General features: G+C 43.7%; 1 protein-coding gene across 44 annotated transcripts in view; it reads left to right on the top strand.

Moving 5' to 3' along the window:
• TCF7L2 (transcription factor 7 like 2) overlaps window positions 1-11,698 on the top strand; it is a 157,931-nt gene extending 146,233 nt beyond the window's left edge. For 15 of the 44 annotated variants that reach the window (XM_072131438.1, XM_072131439.1, XM_072131435.1 and 12 more), the window contains 2 exons: window positions 5,200-5,272; window positions 9,620-11,698. In XM_072131438.1, coding sequence (XP_071987539.1) covers window positions 5,200-5,272; window positions 9,620-10,046 — 500 coding nt within the window. In that variant the 3' untranslated portion in view covers window positions 10,047-11,698. Of the gene's footprint in view, window positions 1-5,199; window positions 5,273-6,415; window positions 6,489-7,488; window positions 7,515-9,619 lie in introns of those variants that run through there. The other 29 variants (XM_072131474.1, XM_072131465.1, XM_072131454.1 and 26 more) reach the window with 7 other exon arrangements.
• The last annotated feature ends 13,225 nt before the right edge of the window (window positions 11,699-24,923 follow it).

Genomic DNA, 24,923 nt, shown 5'->3' with positions numbered 1-24,923 from the left:
CTCCCTGTAAAAATGCCTATAGCTTTCATGATGGGAGTTATTGTTGTAATTTTTGCTTGGACTATTGGTAGTCCTCCTCCCCCCTGCTTATCCACTCCCTTTAAAAGGCCTATAGCTTTCATAATGGGAGTTATTGTTGTCATTTTTGCTTTGAGAATTGGTGGTTCCGCCCCTGCTTACATGATAGCTCTCACCTCCATCATGAAATGTGGTCCTTTGTGAAGGACATGATCCAGTCTGGTTGCTAACAGTAGATGCGATGGTTATATTTCAATCCCCATCTTCAGTAAGAAAACAAACATGAGGGACAATACTTTTACCAGACACCATTCGCCATCAGACTGTCTCCTATTACAGAATTTGCACCATTTTCCTGTGCAGGATTACAATGGAGAATGTAGTCATTTATATTAATATATGAATATAATGTACAATGTATGATATATAATGATATAGCATCTTAGATTTGTGTTTTATATCTCTGATTGCAGTCAGTGAATGGCGACATTCTTCTACATACACAGAACTGTCTCTGCCCCCTCTACTCTTACAGTGTCTCAATGTTGACAAATCTATACAAAATGCATCTAATACCATCAGAATTTTGGTGTAGATTGAGACAGTGTTCTGTAGGAAATAGTTTCTGGGTTATTCACTGACATCAAGCTTAAAGGACATCTGCCACCAGGATAAAGAGACTGTATGCAAATGAGCCTGAGGGGCTCCAGGCTCTATAGGAGTTTATGGAGCCTGGAGCCCTTTAGGCTCATTTGCATACAGTCTCTTTATCCTGGTGATAGATTACTTCAGTTTCACTATGTGGCTATGTTGTATCTGTAGCCGATATTCCCAGGACTGGACCAGTGCAGTTTTTTGTTTCGTTTCAATTGCAATTCTTTGGAAATAGACGGATACTCCACATATTAGACCACTACATGCTGATGGTTTCCTGTCCATACATATTGGGTCTTAAGAGAAGGAAGCATTCTGAGATAATTAAGAGGGGGGAAAGTTATTAAAGGGATCTGCTGTAGCTGCCATGAGAAATAGAGTGTATTTAAGAGCGGTCATACATGATGTGGTCACACGCTTGAAGCCAGAGCGTCCATGTGCGGGGAGGTGATGCGTACCCTCATCCTGGCCATAAACCCCAGTGCATGCTGGGTATACTAGATGACGACAGGTGCCGTCTGGTCCTTCTCTGTTTCCTGTCATCTTTCTAAAAGTTCCATGCCTCAGCTTCCAGCACGTTCTATAATGCATCCTAATTATTTGTCTGTATGTTCCCCGTGTCCCTCATAACAGTCTGTTTCCAGAGCGCTGCCCACACCTACAACTATGACAGTGGGGAAAATAAGAGACTCTTCCAAAAAAGGATTTCCTAGAAAAACCTCCTTAATCTAATTATTTTATGTTGTTGCTTCCAGAAGTGTTTTCACTCCAGCATGCTGAACCCCCCGCGTGTGTGTGCTCCCCCCGATCATGCTGCACATTGCTTCAAAGGCATGCCTCATAGCCCGAGCCGCCGCTCATCCGCTGTCTGCTCCATCTTTCTCTCTTTCTTTCTTTACATAAGTTGTGACTTACAGATAAATCCATTGACTGATAAGCTCTTTATAAAGCTGCACTATCCCCGGGCCGTGTACACAGCTACAAGCTCAGCCTAATGGAGGGGGCACATACTTTATACTCCTCAGCACTGGGATGGGGGCACATACTTTATACTCGTCAGCACTGGGATGGGGGCACATATTTTATACACCTCAGCACTGGGATGGGGGCACATACTTTATACTCCTCAGCATTGGGATGGGGGGCACATACTTTATACTTCTCAGCACTGGGATGGGGGGCACTTACTTTATACACCTCAGCATTGGGATGGGGGGCACATACTTTATACTCCTCAGCACTGGGATGGGGGGCACAAACTTTATACTCCTCAGCATTGGGGTGGGGGCACATACTTTATACACCTCAGCACTGGGATGGGGGGCACATACTTTATACTTCTTAGCATTGGGGTGGGGGCACATACTTTATACACCTCAGCACTGGGATGGGGGCACATACTTTATACTTCTCAGCACTGGGATGGGGGCACATACTTTATACTCGTCAGCACTGGGATGGGGGCACATACTTTATACTCCCCAGCATTGGGATGGGGGCACATACTTTATACTCCCCAGCATTGGGATGGGGGCACATGCTTTATACTCCCCAGCATTGGGATGGGGGCACATGCTTTATACTCCTCAGCACTGGGATCGGGGCACATACTTTATACTCCCCAGCATTGGGATGGGGGCACATACTTTATACTCCCCAGCATTGGGATGGGGGCACATACTTTATACTCCTCAGCATTGGGATGGGGGCACATGCTTTATACTCCCCAGCATTGGGATGGGGGCACATACTTTATACTCCTCAGCACTGGGATGGGGGCACATACTTTATACTCCTCAGCATTGGGATGGGGGCACATACTTCTATAGGACTGAGGATGCACTCCCTATATTATTAGGGGTGCATATATTTTTGTTAGTATTGGGGAGGGGGGATACTTTACACTTCCTATAAGAATTAGGATGAATTTTTTAATGTGTGGGGGGGGGGCACATTTACATAAATATGGGTAATGTCTCTGAGGACACATAGAAACGTTAATCTAAATGTCGGAATATTACTTACTTTGTCACGTTTAACCCATTGCCATAAAGCAGTTTACAACATCTGCTGCAAAACTTCAACCCCGATATGACCCTGCAAGGAGTAGTCTATCACCACATTGTTATTTAGTCCATTCTAATCCCACTCCCAAAATAACCCCCTATAACATAATAGGGTAGGAAGAGGCAAACTATATGTATTGCATCTGATTGATATTTGGTGCTGAAAATGGCTTTATAGCTACAGCAAATTATAATCAAATGAAGAAGAATAGCAATAATTATTATAGATAAATAAAACATAAAACGCACAAAACTTTTTCCCTATATTACTAAGAGAGGTATTTTTTAATGTATAGATACAAAGAAGAAGCCATTTTTATTCAGAAAATAATGTTAATATTTTTGAAACGTTCATATTAAGAGAATTAAGATCTAAATCTAAATAAATTAAGAAAATAGAAATTGTATATAGGTACGAGAATATAAAAAAAAAATTAAAAGTAAAAATTGGTTAGATTACAAATAAAAGAAATAAAAATATGTATAAAATATATGAATATAAACATATATTCTCCCCTCTCCGTGCACTGTTAGTTATCATTGACAAATTAAAATGATATGTAACAACAAAACATTAAATGGAAATATATGAATAATTGATGCTCGAAGAGTCGTCCATCAGACATTACCCCGGGCTTTGTATCTACAGGTCCTGTATTCTGCCTTGTATCTTTAGGTTTTTTCTTCTATCTGTAGGTCCTATATTCTATCTGTAGGTTCTTCCTTGTATCTGTAGACTCTGTGCTCTATCTATAGGTCCTATATTCTATCTGTAGGTTCTGTATTCTTACTTGTATCTGTAGACTCTGCCTTCTATCTGTAGGTCCTATATTCTATCTGTAGGTCCTTCCTTGTATCTGTAGACTCTGCCTTCTATCTGTAGGTCCTATATTCTATCTGTAGGTTCTACAGTGTATCTTTAGGCTCTGCCTTCTATCTGTAGGTCCTTTATTCTATATGTAGATTCCTACTTGTATCTGTAGGTTCTGCCTTCTATCTGTAGGTCCTATATTCTATCTGTAGGTCCTATATTCTATCTGTAGGTTCTGTATTCTATCTGTAGGTTCTACCTTGTATCTGTAGGTTCTTCCTTCTATCTGTAGGTCCTATATTCTATCTGTAGGTTCTTCCTTGTATCTGTAGACTCTGCCTTCTATCTGTAGGTCCTATATTCTATCTGTAGGTTCTACCTTGTATGTGTAGACTCTGCCTTCTATCTGTAGGTCCTATATTCTATCTGTAGGTTCTACCTTGTATCTGTAGGCTCTGCCTTCTATCTGTAGGTCCTATATTCTATCTGTAGGTTCTACCTTGTATCTGTAGACTCTGCCTTCTATCTGTAGGTCCTATATTCTATCTGTAGGCTCTACCTTGTATCTGTAGGCTCTGCCATCTATCTGTAGGTCCTATATTCTATCTGTAGATTCTTCCTTGTATCTGTAGGCTCTGTCTTCTATCTGTAGGTCCTTTATTCTATCTGTAGATTCTTCCTCGTATCTGTAGACTCTGCCTTCTATTTGTAGGTCCTTTATTCTATCTGTAGGTTCTGTATTCTTACTTGTATCTCTGTAGGCTCTGTATTCTATCTGTAGGCTCTGTATTCTATCTGTAGGCTCCGTCTTCTATCTGTAGGCTCTGTATTCTATTTGTAGGCTCTGTCTTCTATCTGTAGGTTCGATATTCTATCTGTATGTTCTGTATTCTATCTGTAGGTTCTGTATTGTTCCTTGTATCTGTAGGCTCTGTCTTCTGTCTGTAAGTCCCTTATTCTATCTGTAAATTCTATATTCTATCTGAAGGTTCCATATTCTATCTGTAGGTCCTGTATACTGTCTGTAGGCTCTGTATTCTATCTGTAGGCTCCGTCTTCTATCTGTAGGCTCTGTATTCTATTTGTAGGCTCTGTCTTCTATCTGTAGGTTCGATATTCTATCTGTATGTTCTGTATTCTATCTGTAGGTTCTGTATTGTTCCTTGTATCTGTAGGCTCTGTCTTCTGTCTGTAAGTCCCTTATTCTATCTGTAAATTCTATATTCTATCTGAAGGTTCCATATTCTATCTGTAGGTCCTGTATACTGTCTGTAGGCTCTGTATTCTATCTGTAGGTCCTATATTCTATCTGTAGGTTCTATCTTAATATCTGTAGGTCCTATATTCTATCTGTAGGTCCTATATTCTATCTGTAGGTTCTATCTTAATATCTGTAGGTCCTGTATTCTATCAGTAGGTCCTGTAGGTCTTCTCTACATGTGGGGATACTGCAGCTTTAGTTTTATCGGCCAATGATTCACAAATTATGCAAGAATCAGTTTCCTTCTATGAACTTGTGATTAAACAAATATTATTAATAATAATGATGACGTTCTGCGCTTTTTAGTAAACGGTTCATTGATTTTTTTTTTTTTTATTATTATCTTTTCTGTTCCTATTTCTGCTCGCTTCTGTCCTGAACCCATTCAGACCTCAGCGCCCCTAAGAAATGCCGAGCGCGCTTTGGCCTTGATCAGCAGAATAACTGGTGCGGCCCTTGCAGGTGTGTATGGTTAATCCAGATTTAGATACGGCTGGTTTTTACCCATTTTGTTTGTTTTATTTTTTCTATGATTTTTTTTTTATCTGGTAATTTCCCGCTCTGTGTCTTAAGCTAACGGCTAGTCCATGAAGCGGTGGCTGGACCCTGGATATGGGCTCCACAAGGCGGAATAGCTGGGACTTCAGGGTCAGTGTCAGATATTTTTTGGACTTGGTTCCCCTTGAGGGAGCTCTGATGATTGTGGCAGCTATGTCCCTATGATAACATAGTCCTACAGGTTGACTACACACCAACGTCAGGCAGCCAGGAGAAGGTCAGAATAGTGAAATAAGAGTCACGTTTTTCAATCTTTCCACCAATGACCCATCCCAGGGAATGTAGAGGTAGCGGAAGTAAATCCAATGCCCCTCCCCCACATTTTTCTCATTCTTTGATCTCCAGCCTCTTGTCCATCACAGTACATAACAATCTCACTGACGACCATTGCTGCCTACTCCTCATCTTCATTGATAATCTCATTAACGACCCCCGATACACCGGGCATTCCTGTTGCAGTGAATACACTTGAACAATACACAGTTGCTGCAGAATCGGCTCATTGGTTTCTAGTTGTTGACTGTGCAAGACGAGAGCTTGTGAGATTTCCTTCCCATCCTCTTTACTTTCCATTGATTGTTATTTTTGTATGGACCATTTGTCTTGACCATATTGATGTTGGACATCCATTGGCCTCACGAGCAGTCACCGGTCTGTCCTTGTACATTCTATAGACCGGTGGCTTCTCGCTCTTTCTCTCCATAAGTCACCAGTCATTCTCTATCAACATCATAGCTGAGCTGAACCCCCGTCTTACCCTACGCTGTGGATTTGATTGACTGACACTGGCTGTTGTATGCATCCCACGTGTAGTAGAGCAGATCCATGCCTGTCTCCATCCATTTGGCCTTGTATCTAGCATCACATACCATAGGTCTTCTTGATTATTCTGAACATTGTGCATGTTAGCCATGGACCGAAGGGGGAATTACCAAATAAAAACAGCACTGCATATACTGTAGGTAACCATAGCTAAGAAACGTGTCTGCAACCGAGCAGTATCCACCATTTTGTTGTATTTTTTGTGTGTTTACATTGTGCTAACAGATGCAAATGCTCCTAAGAAGTGTCGAGCATTGTTTGGACTTGACCGACAGAATCTATGGTGCAAACCATGCAGGTATATTATATTACAAGGCCCATGGGGAATAATTCAATTCCTTCTGTCCTTCCAACATCTTGTCTTATGAATCTACCCCTAAATCTTTCCAATGATTCTCCCTCTTCCTGTCCTCTGGTCATTACTGGTGGTGGTCTTTACACTATTCATGTATATTCTCAGAATTTCTGGTGGAATCTCTATTCAAAATTCTCCTGAACAATGACATGAACCAAAGAATTTAGTATCCTCCACCCACTAGATGGACAGGTCTTCCTATAATCAATAGCTCTAAGGAACTCAATAGTAAAATACCCCATAAACCAATCTATCTAGCCAAAATTCTTAGCATGTTCTTGAGATACATCTTCTCATGTCCATTGAGTAGGGTGACGGACACCCTATTGTACCTCCCAGTCAATGAGTAAGAAAGTGTCAAGACATTAATCACCTAAATATAAACAATAATTATTCACAACCCCAAATGTAGTGTTTCCATGGAGATTGGAGATCACCCAATAAACTTCTTGTAAGTGGAGATGAGAGGATTCTACCTTCCATATTGATATCTAGGGAGAGGAGAAAATGCTTGAAGCTTGGCTTCCAGCCTGTAGTCTAACCCCTCTTGAGGACATTTCTGGGCAGAGAAGTTTTTCCTAATTTTGTTTAATCCATATTAAAATGTAGCTCAGTAGAGCTGAGCTTTAGGTGATTGTACTAGACAATATTTGTCTAGTACTTCTCCTCATACTGTAGGATGCCCCAGGTTTGCAGCAGTCATCTTCATTGGACCAGTTTGGCCATGGATAATCCAGGCACAATGTTGCATCGTGAGCACAATGTCTTATTATATTATAGCACCTTAATATGACATCCACTAGTGGAGCTTGTGTAACAAATGTGATAATTGAAGGGGGTTCAGACCTTTGGAGAAACCTTGGTGGAGGGTCTAAGCTTTCTAACTTCTCTCTTGTTGATCCTTTGGTTAAATTCTGTTATTTCTTTATTCTGATGCAAGCAGTCTTTGAATATGGAATGTAACAATGGTAGGTATTTGTTTTCTCCCTCTCTGTGTGTAATGTCTCTTCATCTCCTGTCTCATGGTCTTAGTATGTAGACCCAAGACCTCCAAGTATCATTCACTGGGAATGTATAGAGGGCGTCAGACTTTGAATAAAGAGGATGTTCATTGCCTTCCATTACACACATGATCATCTTCTACATTAGATTTTTGACCAGGGCAGGACAATTCCATAGCTTCTGCTCTACTGCTCCATCCATTAAGACCCCAATGAACTTGTTGGTGGCTTCTGTGCCAGTTTTGTCCACCACATCTTTGGCTCACACTAGCGCTTGTGGTTTTGTCCTTAGTTATACAAGGAACTGCAAGTTGTGTATAAACCTACAGATAAATACGAGATACAATTTCAGAGTATTTACTGCAAATCCTTCTAACCACTAACAAGAAAGTCTCAGCACACAATGTTATAAAGTCATTGCTTATGTCTTCTGTTTCATGCCATCCTTCATCTTCTGCCATTAGCATTTCAGCCCTGCATGCTTCGTCACAGGGGTTGTTGGAGTAGATGTTCCTATCTATAGGTTAGGTAGCTTAGATGGTATTTGGGCCACCCTTAGCCAGTGGTGGAGTTGCTCATCTATAATGACCCCAGACCCACCACTGGTGCCTTGTGGAGACGAGTCTCATATCTGATATTACTTACAAGATCCCTTATAGTCTGGAACGTTAAATATATTTATTCCGCCTCTGTATCTAAAGGAAAATCCCCATAGTAGTTTGCAGAGCTCAGTTCGTTGGTGGGTTCTGGTGGGACCAACTTTCAGTGGCCACAGTTACATATAGAGCTCAGTATGATGACATTGGTTGATGTTCAGTCCCTAAACCACCTCTGGCGAGAGCTTTTATAGCAACTGAATTGAAGAGTAGCCATCACTTTAGATGATTTTTGATGTTGTGTGGTGGGGAGTTTAGTGCCATTTTTCTCCTGTTGGTTACACAACTGTGAGTGTTAACCCTTCCTGCTCTCTATTTTGCTGTAATATGCTATGAGCACTATTTACAAACATCAAGCTGAAAATCAAGGGGTCAATCCTCCCTCCTCACAGCTGTTTAACCAAACACAAGGAGATGAGATGTGAGCTCAGGCAGCCTACGTAGACATACATTGTACAGGCCGGAATATGCACCTCTATGGGAGAGAGGAGCTTATTTCTTTTAAAAACTAAGCAGGATTTGTTATTAAAGTATATTAGAAAAATGTTCACCACCACCCCACCCGCAATATAAAACATTATCTCAAATGACAGTTACACTTAAGACTTAAGACACTATGAAATATGTGACAACTCTGGTGACTTTGCGAGTTTAGATCAATTACAAGCCACAGCGAGATGTGAAATTTGTATTAGTGCTATGATTGAATCAATTTTTATACATTTCCCAAGAATTTATCATTTCGGACTTTTTGTATTCATCCTGCACAAGTCACCATTGACTGTAAAGTCCTGCAGGGTGGGGCAGATATCCGTGATCCTGGATAGGCAGATTGGGAACCAATACTGTTGCCACAACAATGGGACTTGGATGGGTAGAAAGAATTTGCAGAGTTGTCATGTTGTAGCCAGAAAGTTCAACTTTTCCTGGTTTATGCAAGGTTCAATGGGGTGACTCTGGTCCCCAGCCATGGCCAATGATACCACACCCCAGAGCCCATAGCTTAAGGTCCTTGAACTCCAGCCTGTGGCCCCTGCTCAAGAGCTAGAAACAGATTAGATACAGCACTAGAAGACAGTATAATCAGAACCCCAATACTATAGAATGAATTCCCACCGGTCACCTCTGGTCACTAGAGGAGCTTAGATCAATTACAGTATTTTGTGAAACTTTTATCTAATTCCACCACCATCTAATTCCTCACGTCCCTGATGGATTAGGAAGTTTAGTTTTGGAGCATTTAGCTGATAAATTTCTAAGAATTGGAATCATAACCTGACGTTGACATGTAGGGACTGCTAGATGCCCCCCGTATATCAGAGCCCCGAGCAGACTTGATCATTGATCTCCTCTAGGTGATGTGCTATGTTGGTGTTTTGCCTTGTAATATATCCCGCGCCTCTTTTCCCGTTTGCAGGAGAAAAAAAAAGTGCATTCGCTACATACAAGGTGAAGGCAGCTGCGTCAGCCCGCCCTCTTCAGACGGAAGCTTACTAGACTCTCCTCCTTCTTCTCCCACCATGCTAGACACCCCACCAAGAGACTCCACACCACATACTGAACAAACACAACCTCTATCTCTCTCGTTGAAGCCTGACCCTCTGGCCCGGCTGTGCATGCCACAGTCACCTCTGACTGAAAGTCCGGCAAGAAAGTCCAGCAACCTGACAACCACAATATGTCAGAACGGAACAGACCACAACCACCAAGCAAGTCCATTACAGTCTTCAGTTCCTTACTCCTTGTCACTAACTCAGCCGTCAACCTCCTTCCCGCCTCCACATCGGTCCTTGGCTGGAACTCAACTTCAGCCCCTTTCACTCGTCACCAAGTCACTAGAGTAGATGCTCCCAACACTGACGCCTCATTTTTTTAAATATTAGTTATTATTTCCTCGTTTTACGATGATTTTTTTTTTATTATTATTATTATTATTAATTTGTGCCAAGTGGCTACTTTAGTAGATGTTTTATGAAGTTCATTGGTCAATATTTGACCCGTCTTTTTATCTCCGCCTTTCCGATTTGACTGAGCAGAGACCTTCTATGAGCCTGGAGGTCCTGGTCCGAAAATTTGTATCATCAACGTTAAATAAAAAAATAAATAAATAAAAGTCTTTTTAGCATCGGAAGAAGGGGGAAATGATATAAATATATATATATAAATATATGAAAAAAAAAATGCATAACTGTCGTAGTTCTGATTCTGGTTCCTTTGAAAAAGACTGATTTAAAGAAGAATTAAAAAAAAAAAAATTAAGAAAAAAACAATGAAGCAATTTTGAAGCCGCCCTCGCGGAAGGAGTTGGTTCTTGATTATTTGTATTAAATACGAGCTTGCGAACCAATCATTTTACATCCAGTTTTTACCCCACGGGGCTCCAGGAATGCAGCGCCCTCTTGTGAAACAACTTTTATTGTGATGTTATGTTGTTATTGTTGAAATGTACAGAAAAAGATGAACAAATGTGTTAATAAGCCTTGTTCTCCATGGTGGTGGTCGCTCCATTTTTTTGTAAGAATTATTTTTGTTTATTTTTATTTTCCTCTGGGCGGGAGGGGAAGGGATGCTATGTGGAAATTTCGGGTGGGTGCGTTGAGTATTTCAGAGCCATTGGACCAGTAAGTAGTATTTATTGCCTAGGAATTGCTTGTGTCCTATTTGTCGTCTCTTTTCTGTCTCCCCCCCTCGTTTTCTCCCGACACATTGTACAAATTTTTTTTTCTTTGTGTAAGCATCTTATAAATATATATCATTTGTACAAGGTTTTTAAGTTTATATATAAATTTATATATATTTTTTTGTTTATTTTTTTTTTCAATTTTTTTTTTTTTTTTTTTGCTGTACGAAACTCAGTTGCCACCAAATGGACATTTCTAGCTGCATATAAAGGATCAATATTGTACAAAAATAAAACAATTGCTATAAAAGCCATTAAAAGAAGACTTGAAATTCACAAGGGGAAAATAACCCTTTTTTCGCCGTTTTTTTTTTTTTTTTTTTGGTAACGGCGACTTGTAAATTTACTTAAAGGAACAGGAGACCAGCCTGCGCCAATAGGACTGTAGACTGTGGATACAATTGATGTGCCAAAATTCCCGGTGAATAATCCCCCCCTTGTTTTTGATGCTGTATTTTTGTTCCTCATGTTCTGATGTGATGTTACATAGGTAGCTTTGTATGTAGTTTCTGTCATCTATAACAGGTATATTTGGTAGGAGGGTGACTGGGCAGCATTAAAAAACAATGAGGTACACAAAAATAAAAAATCCCCCCCCCCAATGGGCCAAATCCTGTATATTAGATTACTTACAAAAAAAAAATAAAAATAAAGACTGCCATTTTTATTTTTGCTTGTCGCCACCTATAGGCAGCAGCAACTAAAAGGAAATAAAACTCGCGGGCATGTTGATGTTGAGTAAAAAAAAAAATGTTGAGAAAAAAAAAAAGCGAAAAACAAAAACGGAAAAAAAAACCTTTGAACAAAACCAAGAAACTCTTCATCCGTTCATGGAGTGCCATTGTATTTGACATGACGCAATCGTAGACCTGTCTCTGGTTTCCTCTGGTTTATTCTGATTAAATAACTATAACATTTTTTGTGAATACTTTGAATGTTTCCTTACGGCTGTGATGTTACCGTTCAGTTCTATGCTCTTATTCCGATTTTATTTCAAAATGGTATTTAAAAATAAAAAGTAAAAAAAAAAAAAAAAAAACATGCAAAAATTTTTTTTTTTGTAATGAATACATGTTCATGCTGTACAGTATCTGTAGCATGCAGTTCTGGATTAATAAAAGCAACTTAGTATGTGCACCGTGTCCTGCCTCATCTGTGAATATGGGGGGGTTTCATCATCACCTGTCTCCCCTCTAATTCATGGAGCAGAAGAAATGTATCATTATCACAGATTACAGGATGTGGAGACTTTTGGAACTTTTCTTTAATTTGCTAAAATAGAAATGGAAAGTGGCTGCAGATGCTATTGCTTATGTCAGGATCTACAGAGCTGGATGTTATCCAGGTAAGTGTTCTGTAACAGATCGGTAATGGACAGTAGTAAAGGATCCCCCAATTCTTTCTTTTTTTATCTTAAAGATGAGAGTTTGAAAGAGAATTGTAGCCTAGCGCATGGCAGATGGCGCTCCATGTGATTCCTGCAGCATAATGTATGGCAGGTTAAGCTCCATGTGATCCCTGCAGCATAGTGTGTGGCAGAGCTGCTCCCTGTGACCCTTCAGCATAGTGTATGGCAACGTGAGCTCCCTGTGATCGCTTTAGCATGGTACATGGCAGAGCGAGCTCCCTGTGATCTCTGCAGCATAGTGCATGGCAGATTGAGCTCCCTGTGATCCCTGCAGCATAGTGTATGGCAGATTGAGCTCCCTGTGATCCCTGCAGCATAGTGTATGGCAGATTGAGCTCCCTGTGATCCCTGCAGCATAGTTTATGGCAGATTGAGCTCCCTGTGATCCCTTCAGTATGGTGCATGGCAGAGCGAGCTCCCTGTGATCTCTGCAGCATAGTGTATGGCAGATTGAGCTCCCTGTGATCCCTGCAGCATAGTGCATGGCAGATTGAGCTCCCTGTGATCCCTGCAGCATAGTGCATGGCAGATTGAGCTCCCTGTGATCCCTGCAGCATAGTGCATGGCAGATTGAGCTCCCTGTGATCCCTGCAGCATAGTGCATGGCAGATTGAGCTCCCTGTGATCCCTGCAGCATAGTGCATGGCAGATTAAACTCCCTGTGATCCCTGCAGCATAGTGCATGGCAGATTGAGCTCCCTGTGATCCCTGCAGCATAGTGCATGGCAGATTCAGCTTCTTGTGACCACTTCATCATGGTGCATGGCAGAGCGAGCTCCCTGTGTTCCCTGCAGCATAATGTATGACAGACCAAACTCCATGTGATGGCAGAACAAGCTCCCTGAGATCCCTGCAGCATGGTGCATGGCAGAGCTAGCTCCCTGTGATCCATACAGCATGGTGCATGGCAGAGAAGGCTCCCTGAAGCTTCATATCTGAAAGTAATGGCCACCTGGACTGGTAGTCATGTGATAGATGACTAGATGAAGATATAGTTAGTCTGGGCAGCATGGAGATGCAGTATAGTGCATGGCAAAGTGAACTCCCTGTGATCCCTGCAGCATAGTGCATGGTGAAGGGAGTTCCCTCTGATCCGTTCGGAATAGTGCATGACAGAATGAGCTTCTTTGCATAGGAGGGATCACACTATGAAGTGATGGTCACCTACATAGGAAATCAAGTGACATAGAGATAAAAGAAGTGAGGTTAATTTAGTCTGTGCAGCATGGAGGAACAGCATAGTGAATGTCACAGGGAGCTCCCAGAGATCCCTGCAGCATAGTGCATGGCAGAGTGAGCTCCTGTGATTCCTGTAGCATCGGAGGCTTCACACCCTGAAGGGATGTCCACCTATATAGGAAGTCATGTGATAGAGAGAAATGATGTTACTCTCTGAAGTGGGGAGTAGTAGGCTATTGCATGGCGGAGTTAACTCCCTGTGATTTCTGCAACATAAAGCAAACTGGATAATCACTGCCACAGTGCATAGCGGAGCTAGCTCCCTGTGAACCCTGCAGCATAGTGCATGGCCGAGAGTCCTCCCTGTGATCCCTGCAGTAAGGTGCATAGCAGAGCAGGCTTCCTAAAGCTTCAAACTCTGAAAGTGATTGTCACATGGACTGGTAGTCATGTGATAGATAGAGAGAAATAAAGTTAGCCTGTGCAGCATGGAGATGCAGTATAGTGCATGGCAAAGGGAGCTCCCTGTGATCCCTACAGCATAGTGCATGGCAGAGCAAGCTCCCTGTGATCACTGCAGCATAGTGCATGGCAGAGCAAGCTCCCTGTGATCACTGCAGCATATTGCATGGCAGAGCAAGCTCCCTGTGATCACTGCAGCATAGTGCATGGCAGAGCAAGCTCCCTGTGATCACTGCAGCATAGTGCATGGCAGAGCAAGCTCCCTGTGATCCCTATAGCATAGTGCATGGCAGAGCAAGCTCCCTGTGATCACTGCAGCATAGTGCATGGCAGAGCAAGCTCCCTGTGATCACTGCAGCATAGTGCATGGCAGAGCAAGCTCCCTGTGATCACTGCAGCATAGTGCATGGCAGAGCAAGCTCCCTGTGATCACTGCAGCATGGTGCATGGCAGAGCTTGCTCGCTGTGATATCTGCAGCATCCGAGGCTTCACATTTTGAAGGGATGGTCTCCTAGAATGTCTTTTTGGGTGTTAAGCAATCGGAACACCCAAACCCTGCAGAAATAAACACATCCAAGCATCACAGGTGCACACATTGAGCTCCATGTAATGCTTAATGTGCCCTGTGGTGGAGGTGATCAGTGAGTAACCAATCATCCAGATCTATGGCCATAGGTTCTACAGTGAGAGGCGCAGGCCCCAGGTCTATGGTCTCTTAGGTCTCTATACAACTATTACATCACTACATGGAGCGTTATACTTATATCAATGTTGCTGGGATCAATATGGAGAAGATTTTGGATATATCTCAATATCGTAGCCCTATAAGTTGGTGATACTAACATCTGAAGATTCATGTTTTCACCACCCCCAGCAGCCGTGATATGTAATTATCGACAGATTCCTTACTCACAGAGCCAAGGGAGCGGACATGGAGCCAGAAGGACTTGCCAATAGTCATGTACCCCCTCCCCAGGGACCCTGAGACCTGGAGCAGATTCCAAATTCATCGGAATCTTATGTTCATACGAGGCTGAGCCTGAAAAGCTTCTTAGAAACCTGTGATAATGTGTTACTTGTCTGAGCGGCAGCGGTGATCTCATGCTTCCCGCTCCGCGCCCTCTGCCAGGTTTTTTTCATTAACAGGTAATTGAGCGGAACGTAAAACAAGACGAGTTTATGTTTATCGAAGGTTTTATCAAATCTGTTGCGAAAGAGAAAGCGAGAAAGTAAAGATGTGGCAACGAGAGGATGTGAATGTGATATACAGAGCAATGTCTACCAGTATAGATAGCGCTGGCTGCGATAAGATTAACCCCTTAATGTCCACGCCATATTTTTTTGCGCTTTCATTTTTTCCTTCCCCATCTTTAAAAACCCATAGCTTTTATACTTTGCTGTTTATGAAGCTGTATGAGGCTTGTTTTCTGTGTAACAAATGTTACTTCCTAGTGACAGCATTTCCTATTCCATGCCGGTTGCTGAGAAAGAAAACTCCAAATGCGATGAAATTGTAGAAAAAACGCATTTAAGCCACAGTTTTTATGGATTGCACTGTAAACGGCAAGTGACACTGCTCCTTCATTCCTTAGGTCGGTACGATCACCGGGTATCAAATATACACAGGTTTTATGAAGTTTCAATAGATTTTTTAAAAATTAAAACCTTTTGCGGAAAAAATATTTTGTTTTCCTTTTGCCCTATTCTGATGCTAATAACTTTTTCATACTTTTTCATGTGTAACGGATCTTTATAAGGTGTCATTTTTTGCGGGATGTGATGGCGTTACCATTGCTACCATTTTGGGGACTGTATGACCTTTTGGTCACTTTTTATAAAATTTTTTGCTGTTGCAAAATGGAGAAAACGTGGCATTTGGGCACTTATTTCCGTTACGGGTTCATCATCAGGAATAACCATTTTTATATGTTGATAGATCGGGACTTTTGGGACTCTAGGATACCTAACATATATTTATGATATTATTTATTTTTATTTTATTTGTTTATTTTTATATCAGTTTTAGGGAAAGGGATTGATTTTAATTTTTAGTTTTTTTTTTTAATTTACTACTTTTTAGACCCCCAAGGGTACTTTAACCCTTGGGGGGTTTGATCCTTCCTACCATATACTTCAATGCTACAGTATTGCAGTGTATGGAGAATTTGCTAGGCGAGAATTTCCTGGAGTCTCATACAGACTTGTGGCTGCCATGGAATCGGATCAAAGGTCCCCGATGACGTCCTGAGGAGCAACGATCTAATCAAAGATGGCGCTGCCCACGCCCCAAAGCATTTCCCGTCAACTTTGCCAGTGACAGGTAAATAGTTAACACACGCTATCGGTGCCGACACCGATCAAGGGTGTCAGCAGTGGGTGTTGTCTGCATAATGCAGCCAGCACCCACCATGTTGTGATCCCCCTTCATACATCATAATAATAATAATTCTTTATTTATATAGCGCCTACAGATTACGCAGCGCTGCACAAATCATGTGAAATTGGTCCCTGTCCCCATGGGGCTCACAACAACCTAACAGTATGTTTGTGGGAGTGTGAGAGGAAACCGGTGGAAACCCACACAAACATGGAGAGAACATTCAAACTCTTTGCAGATGTTGACCTGGGTGGGATTTGAACCCAGGACCCCAGCGCTGCAAGACTGTAGTGCTACCAACTCAGCCACCGTGCCGCCCAACATTAATGAGATAAGGGCATACATGTACATCTTAATGGGTTAAGAGGGGCTGTGGCCAAGGAGTTACAATCTTGCAACAAAAACTTTAAAAAATACAGAGTCACGGAATGAGTTCATGACATGTCGAACCATCGATTAATTGTAAAGTTCAATAATCTTTGCAGCAGTCAGTAATCTGTTGCATGTTGATGCAGAGTCACATGGTGTCTGGTCATTGCGTTATTTGTAGTGCACATTTTCCAGCAGTGATGTCTTTACAGCCTCCCCCCTCCATAGATTTCTATATTCTCTGTTGGCTTCTTACCAGCAAGATGGAATTCAGCAGAGATTTCAGCTTTTGAGGCAGATTAGGAGGAGAGGAGGAGGATAATACAAGCTGGTGAAAATGGAGAAGGTAGCATCCGCTATGATAAGATTAATACACAATTTCTTGAGCTCATTAACTTATACAAAGTTTATTAAAAAGTTACTGACAGTTTCAGCACATTCTGACTTATTCAAACACTACTGTTATTATGTATTATCTCTGTTTTCCCATTGGTCAGTAGAAATTTAGCGGTACCCAGTTTCGGAATATTAAGGTTTGTTGCAATTGTTTCAAGACTAATCCCAAGTCAACTAACTGGTTCTTTTTATAGATTTTAAACACTGTCTTCCGCAGTGTTTAGCAGTTTTCCCCTCTGCAGCCTCTAATCTCTTATTCTGAGGTGTCTCAGAGCTGGTGGCTGCAGACTAGCTGCTATGATGTCCCCCATACACTGAACCCAGAACAGACAGGAACATCTGCCCTATTACTCTATGTCTAAGAAGCATCAGCAAGATCATATAGGATATTAGACAGAGGAAACAACCTGTAAAGCACTTGGGGTATTATAGAAACCTACTATTATCTCCAGCCTCTGCCTTTTCCTCTGTCTCTCATCCATCACTCCGGTTCAGCAGGATCATATAGAAGTAATGACCTGTAGTGGTTGGAAAAAAAGCACTTGGGGTGAGATAGAAGCTTACTGTTATCTCTGTATGTGCCTGTGTATCTCCTGCATCATCAGGATCATATAGGACGTCATAGAGAAAGGTTGATCTTTTGTTCTCTTAGTTCAGTATATGCTTTAATTTTTCCAGATAATACATGCAGAGTAATTGACATAAATATGACCTAAAACAATTTGATGCTATAGTTATAACGCTATAAGCAGTTTCAGAAACTCCTGTCCTGGGATAAAAAAGAATAATTCCTGCTGCTACTAGCAACATACACAAAGGTATGATTGTACATCTCTCCAAGAAAAACACTTCAAGTGCTCAGGGGGTGTGTCCTAACACGGCTGTGCTCAGTTCTCTCTGCATCAAGTGTTATGTTTTGTCCCTGGAGAGATGTGTAATCAGACATTTGTGTATATGTTTTGTAGAAGCAGGACTGTAAAATATGGATTTATATTCCAAGATTCTGCTGGTGGTTTTGGAGCAGTTACAATCCTGGTATATAAATCCATGTTTTACAGTCCTGCTTCTACTAACAGCATACAAAAAGGTTTGATTACACATCTCTCCAGGGACAATACCTAACACTGTCTTCAGAGAGCACAGAGCACATCAGTGTAGGGATATTCACCTAGTGCATTTGGCAAAATTACAATCCTAGAATAAATCAATTTTACACAGTCCTGCGGCTACTAACAACAACATATACAAAGGTCTGGTTACACATCTTTCCAAGGAAAATACATAACACCGGCTGTAGAGACCACAGTTAAAACAGTGTGAGGAAATACCCTCACTGCAATTGGCAAAGCTACAATCCTGGAATATATATCCATATTTCACAGTCCTGCTGCTACTAACAACATACACAAAGTTCTGATTCCACATCTTTCCAGGGACAATACATAACACTGGCTGTAAACTTTATGGTCACACCTACTGACAGGTCACTTTAAACACAAGCTAATGTGTCACATGGGCGGGGCTTGAAGGAAGATTGGGATATTCACTGCTACAAAATTCACCCCGTAAAAATATTCTAACTCAAAACCTACAAATGTAGACACAGAGTATAGACTGTGGAACCTGTACAGGTGTGTTTGTTCCGGGTGGAGTTCCACTTTAAGTTTTTTTTTTCCCTTGACATATAAACAGGACAATAGTGCACCCTGCCCCCTCCCTGCTGTCCATGGGCAGCGCACCTCCCGTCACTCTTGTTGGCCGGACTGGATAATTGGGGAGCGGTGAATGCGCGGCCGATGGTTGTGTCGGCTGTAAGTTAACCCCGTTCACCTCCGCAACAAAAGCGGAGATTTATTTATCTTGTCCGGCTGTGATCTCAGCACTAATGTTCCCTTTGATTCTGCAGCCCATTCATGTCGGCCCAGCCAGTCATCCCGGAGCACTGTAGTCCTGTCGGAGTTATTGTGCCGCACGTAGGACTATTGAAGAATTATCTAAACCCCCACAGAATTTTCGGAGCGCAGAGGAGCGGAGCTTGTTATGGCCGCCGGAGCGCGGATGAAAAGGACTTTATTTTACCTTTCTGCCGTAACAAACAGAACTGTGTCATTGTGCTGCCGCATAAAGACTCCACATCCACCTGGTAACGGACGCCGCCTCTTTAAATTTTAATAGATTTCCAGCTCCCCCCGCCACCTCCCCTTTAAATGCCGCCGTGTAGGCCGCTCTCTTTTCCCATTGTTCCCATGAAAGTCTCGCGGACGGAGATTCTAGCTGTGACACTTTTGTGTGAGTCAAAATCAAGATTATAGGTAACAGGGAAGAGAGAGAATGAGAGGAGGAGGTGAGGACCTTATTTCAGCAGACGAGAAGAATTCGCCAGCGTGATCGGTTCACAGCGGTTACAGACATTAAAGGGACAGGCAACGCCGTGTCACCGGGGTCACTGTGTCAGGACGAGCACCGCCAAAAAAATATAACGCCAATGCAGTGCTCACACACAGAGACAGAAATTTAGGAACAAGCTCTGTTCAGGATGGAACAAGGTCTGATCTGATGAGGACAATGATGAGATCACTACCCCCATCATGTCACATCCCAGATCCCAACACATCCAAGATCGGAAAACCATGGAATATGGGGGTCATGGGACATCACAAAGAGACACTTTATCTAAGCCAATGATATGTGATACTGCCTGCTGACCTGTGTATCTAATCCCATCATGTGTGATACTGTCTGCTGTGCTATGTATCTAATACTATCCTGTGTGATACTGTCTGCAGAGCTGTGTATCTAGTCCTATTATTTGTGATACTGTCTGCTGAGCTGTGTATCTAATCCCATCATGTGTGATACTGTCTGCTGAGCTATGTATCTAATACTATCCTGTCTTTTAGTAGTGGTGTCTTCCAGGTTGTCGGCGCCAATAACTCCGTTTGATCGTAATTGTTATAAATTATTTTTATTTATAAGCTGTGTAATACGCGTTTCGAGCCCGTACTAGGCTCTTCCTCAGTTACATATAGCTTCCTATATGTAACTGAGGAAGAGCCTAGTACGGGCTCGAAACGCGTATTACACAGCTTATAAATAAAAATAATTTATAACAATTACGATCAAACGGAGTTATTGGCGCCGACAACCTGGAAGACACCACTACTAAAAGATAAGACAAGACGGGGTGAACAATCTTCCACCTCGATACCCAGGAGGCCGCCGAAAAAACCCAACCAACCACTGCGCTCAAACGTGTTGTACCGCCCGTACAACCTAGAAAGGTGAGCATTATTCTAAAAACACCTTGTTGTACCTAAAAACGTTTTTTACACATGTGGCGCCCGTATCGCCTCTCCTGTTTGAATTTATAATACTATCCTGTGTGATACTGTCTGCAGAGCTGTGTATCTAGTCCTATTATTTGTGATACTGTCTGCTGAGCTGTGTATCTAATCCCATCATGTGTGATACTGTCTGCTGAGCTGTGTATCTAATCCTATCAGGTGTGAAACTGTCTGCTGAGCAGTGTATCTAATCCCATCCCGTGCGATACTGTCTGCTGAGCTGTGTATCTAATCCCATCCCGTGTGATACTGTCTGCTGAGCTGTGTATCTAGTCCTATCCTGTGTGATACTGTCTGCTGAGCTGTGTATCTAATCCTATTAGGTGTGATACTGGCTGCTGAGCTGTGTATCTTATCCTAACATGTGTGATACTGTCTGCTGAGCTGTGTATCTTATCCTATCCTGTGTGATACTGTCTGTTGAGCTGTGTATCTAGTCCTATCCTGTGTGATACTGTCTGCTGATCTGTGTATCTTATGCTAACATGTGTGATACTGTCTGCTGAATTGTGTATCTTATCCTAACATGTGTGATACTGTCTGCTGAGCTGTGTATCTTATCCTATCCTGTGTGATACTGTCTGCTGAGCTGTGTATCTAGTCCTATCCTATGTGATACTGTCTGCTGAGCTGTGTATCTAGTCCTATCCTATGTGATACTGACTGCTGAGCTGTGTATCTTATCCTATCATGTGTGATACTGTCTGCTGAATTGTGTGTCTAACCCTATCCTGTGTGATACTGCCTGCTGAGCTGTGTATCTTATCCTAACATGTGTGATACTGCCTGCTGAGCTGTGTATCTTACCCTAACATGTGTGATACTGTCTGCTGAGCGGTGTATCTAATCCTATCCTGTGTCATACAGTCTGCTGAGCTGTGTATCTAATCCCATCATGTGTGATACTGTCTGCTGATCTGTGTATCTAATCCTATCCTGTGTGATACTGTCTGCTGAGCTGTGTATCTAATCCTATCATGTGTGATACTGTCTGCTGAATTGTGTGTCTAACCCTATCCTGGGTGATACTGCCTGCTGAGCTGTGTATCTAATCCTATCCTGCGTGATACAGTCTGCTGAGCTGTGTATCTAGTCCTATCATGTGTGGTACTGGTAAGATTAGGGATGCACAGGATCAGCTTGTTCTATATCTTCCATGCTGCGGTCACTAGGGGGGTCCTGTGGGGGTTCCTTGTCCACAGCTGATGTCGGCCGGTCAGTGACTCCAGATGTGGACACCTGTGGGCAGTGAATGTACAATGGGATATTTCGTGGGATATTTCCGGGCTCCAGATGCTGCGGTTGCGCCAGTTTTGTGCCATCCGCTCTGCTAAGACCCCGTAACCTGAGCCTGAAATGTGTTTCTCCGCTGCTCGGGCGGCAGTAATGTCACTTCTCTATAACAGAACACGTCCACAGCTGCCAACTCCATCCCCACGGAGAGAACCACCTGATGTGCAAGATGTTCTTGGCACCAAGGGCAGAACCAAGCGCCATTCCCATGGGGGTGGTGGGGTCAGGGGTGATTTCAGGCAAGAATTGTAGCTGTGTAATCTACATTGCCTGGAGGGAAGATGGAGAGAATGGTGGGAGTGTGGAAGAGGACGGTGGAGGTGAGAATGTAGATAGTGGAGGATGTGGTTGGTGGCAGGGGTTAGGGTGGTGGTGGACATGATGGCGAGGATGAAGGGTCTGGTGTTGGATGTGAGTCTGTTGAGGATGGTAAGACTGGTGGGAGGGGTGAGGGTGGAGGAGTTTGTGGCAGAGGCTGGGATGGCGGCAGTGAGGATGTTGAGGATAGTGGTTGGTGAGGGTGGTGGCAATGATGAGGACAATGAGGGTGGGGCTGGCACCAATAAGGACCACCCCCTATTATACAGAAAGGGATTATTTACATGAGAATTTCATTCCAGATTTTTTAATATTTTGCTTCTACCACAGAAAGTTAATATGGTGGTGTCAGTAAAGTCTTATTATTATCACTGGACACTATGGTCATTAGGGGTCAGCACATCCCTTGCTCATGTGTAGGATCATCTCATTATCATTAGAGGGTGGGGTCATCAGATTTGGTGGATGGTGGGAAAGTGAGGAAACTACAATTTATTAATTACCTAATTGCTCTGATAATCTGAGATGCCACCTCTTACCAGCCCCCGATGTGTAAGAGGTGGGGACTCACGTTACACAAGTCCCCGATTTGTAAGAGGTGGGGACTCACATTACACCAGCGCCTGATGTGTGAGAGGTGGGGACTCACATCACACCAGCGCCCGATGTGTGAGAGGAGGAGACTCACATTACACCAGCCCCCGATGTGTGAGAGGCGGGACTTGCATTACATCAGCCCCCAATGTGTGAGAGGCGAGGACTCACATTACACCAGCCCCCGATGTGTGAGAGACGAGGACTTCCATTACACCAGCCCCTGATGTGTGAGAGGCGGAGACTCGCATTACACCAGCCCCCAATGTGTGAGAGGCGGGGACTCCCATTACACCAGCCTCCGATGTGTTAGAGGCCGGGACTCAAATTACACTAGCCCCCGATGTGTGAGAGGCGGGGACTCACATTACTCCAGCCCCGAATTGTGAGAGGCTGGAACTAACATTACACCAGCCCCCAAAATGGGAGAGGTGGGGACTCACATTACACCAGCCCCCAATGTGTGAGAAGCGGGGACTCAAATTACTCCAGCCCCTGATGTATGAGAGGTGAGGAATCACATTACACCAGCCCCCAATGTGTGAGGGGCGGAGACTCACATTACACCAGCCCCCGATGTGTGAGAGGTGTGGACTTACATTACACCAGCCCCCAAGGTGTGAGAGGCGGGAACTCACATTACACCAGCCCCTGATGTGTAAGAGGTGGGGACTCACATTATGCCAGCCCCCGATGTGTGAGAGGCAGAAACTCATATTACACCAGCCCCCGATGTGTGAGAGGCGGGGACTCATATTACACCAGCCCCTGATGTGTGAAAGGCACGGGCTCACATTACACAAGCCCCCGATGTGTGAGAGGCGGGGACTCACATTACACCAGCCCCCGATGTGTGAGAGGTGGGGACTCACATCACACCAGCGCCCGAAGTGTGAGAGGTGGAGACTCACATTACACCAGCCCCCGATGTTTGAGAGGCGGGACTTGCATTACATCAGCCCCCAATGTGTGAGAGGCGAGGACTCACATTACACCAGCCCCCGATGTGTGAGAGACGAGGACTTCCATTACACCAGCCCCTGATGTGTGAGAGGCGGGGACTCACATTACTCCAGCCCCCAAAATGGTGGAGAGGCGGGGACTCCCATTACACCAGCCTCCGATGTGTGAGAGGCCGGGACTCAAATTACACTAGCCCCCGATGTGTGAGAAGTGGGGACTCAAATTACTCCAGCCCCTTATGTATGAGAGGTGAGGAATCACATTACACCAGCCCCAGATGTGTGAGAGGCAGTGACTCACATTACACCAGCCCCCGATGTGTGAGAGGTGTGGACTTACATTACACCAGCCCCCGAGGTGTGAGAGGCGGGAACTCACATTACACCAGGTCCTGATGTGTAAGAGGTGGGGACTCACATTACACCAGCCCCCGATGTGTGAGAGGCGGAAACTCATATTACACCAGCCCCCGATGTGTGAGAGGCGGAAACTCATATTACACTAGCCCCCGATGTGTGAGAGGCGGGGACTCATATTACACCAGCCCCTGATGTGTGAAAGGCAGGGGCTCACATTACACAAGCCCCCGATGTGTGAGAGGCGGGGACTCACATTACACCAGCCCCCGATGTGTGAGAGGTGGGGACTCACATCACACCAGCGCCCGATGTGTGAGAGGTGGAGACTCACATTACACCAGCCCCCGATGCTTGAGAGGCGGGACCTGCATTACATCAGCCCCCAATGTGTGAGAGGCGAGGACTCACATTACACCAGCCCCCGATGTGTGAGAGACGAGGACTTCCATTACACCAGCCCCTGATGTGTGAGAGGCGGAGACTCACATTACACCAGCCCCCAATGTGTGAGAGGCGGGGACTCCCATTACACCAGCCTCCGATGTGTGAGAGGCCGGGACTCAAATTACACTAGCCCCCGATGTGTGAGAGGCGGGGACTCACATTACTCCAGCCCCGAATTGTGAGAGGCCGGGACTAACATTACACCAGCCCCCAAAATGGGAGAGGTAGGGACTCACATTACACCAGCCCCCAATGTGTGAGAAGCGGGGACTCAAATTACTCCAGCCCCTGATGTATGAGAGGTGAGGAATCACATTACACCAGCCCCCGATGTGTGAGAGGCAGTGACTCACATTACACCAGCCCCCGATGTGTGAGAGGTGTGGACTTACATTACACCAGCCCCCGAGGTGTGAGAGGCGGGAACTCACATTACACCAGGTCCTGATGTGTAAGAGGTGGGGACTCACATTACACCAGCCCCCGATGTGTGAGAGGCGGAAACTCATATTACACCAGCCCCCGATGTGTGAG

Source organism: Engystomops pustulosus, chromosome 11 (assembly GCF_040894005.1).
Source record: "Engystomops pustulosus chromosome 11, aEngPut4.maternal, whole genome shotgun sequence".
NCBI classification, from domain to species: Eukaryota; Metazoa; Chordata; class Amphibia; order Anura; family Leptodactylidae; genus Engystomops; species Engystomops pustulosus.
Note: the sequence above shows the minus strand (reverse complement) of the source record. Positions and strands in the feature narration are given on the sequence as shown.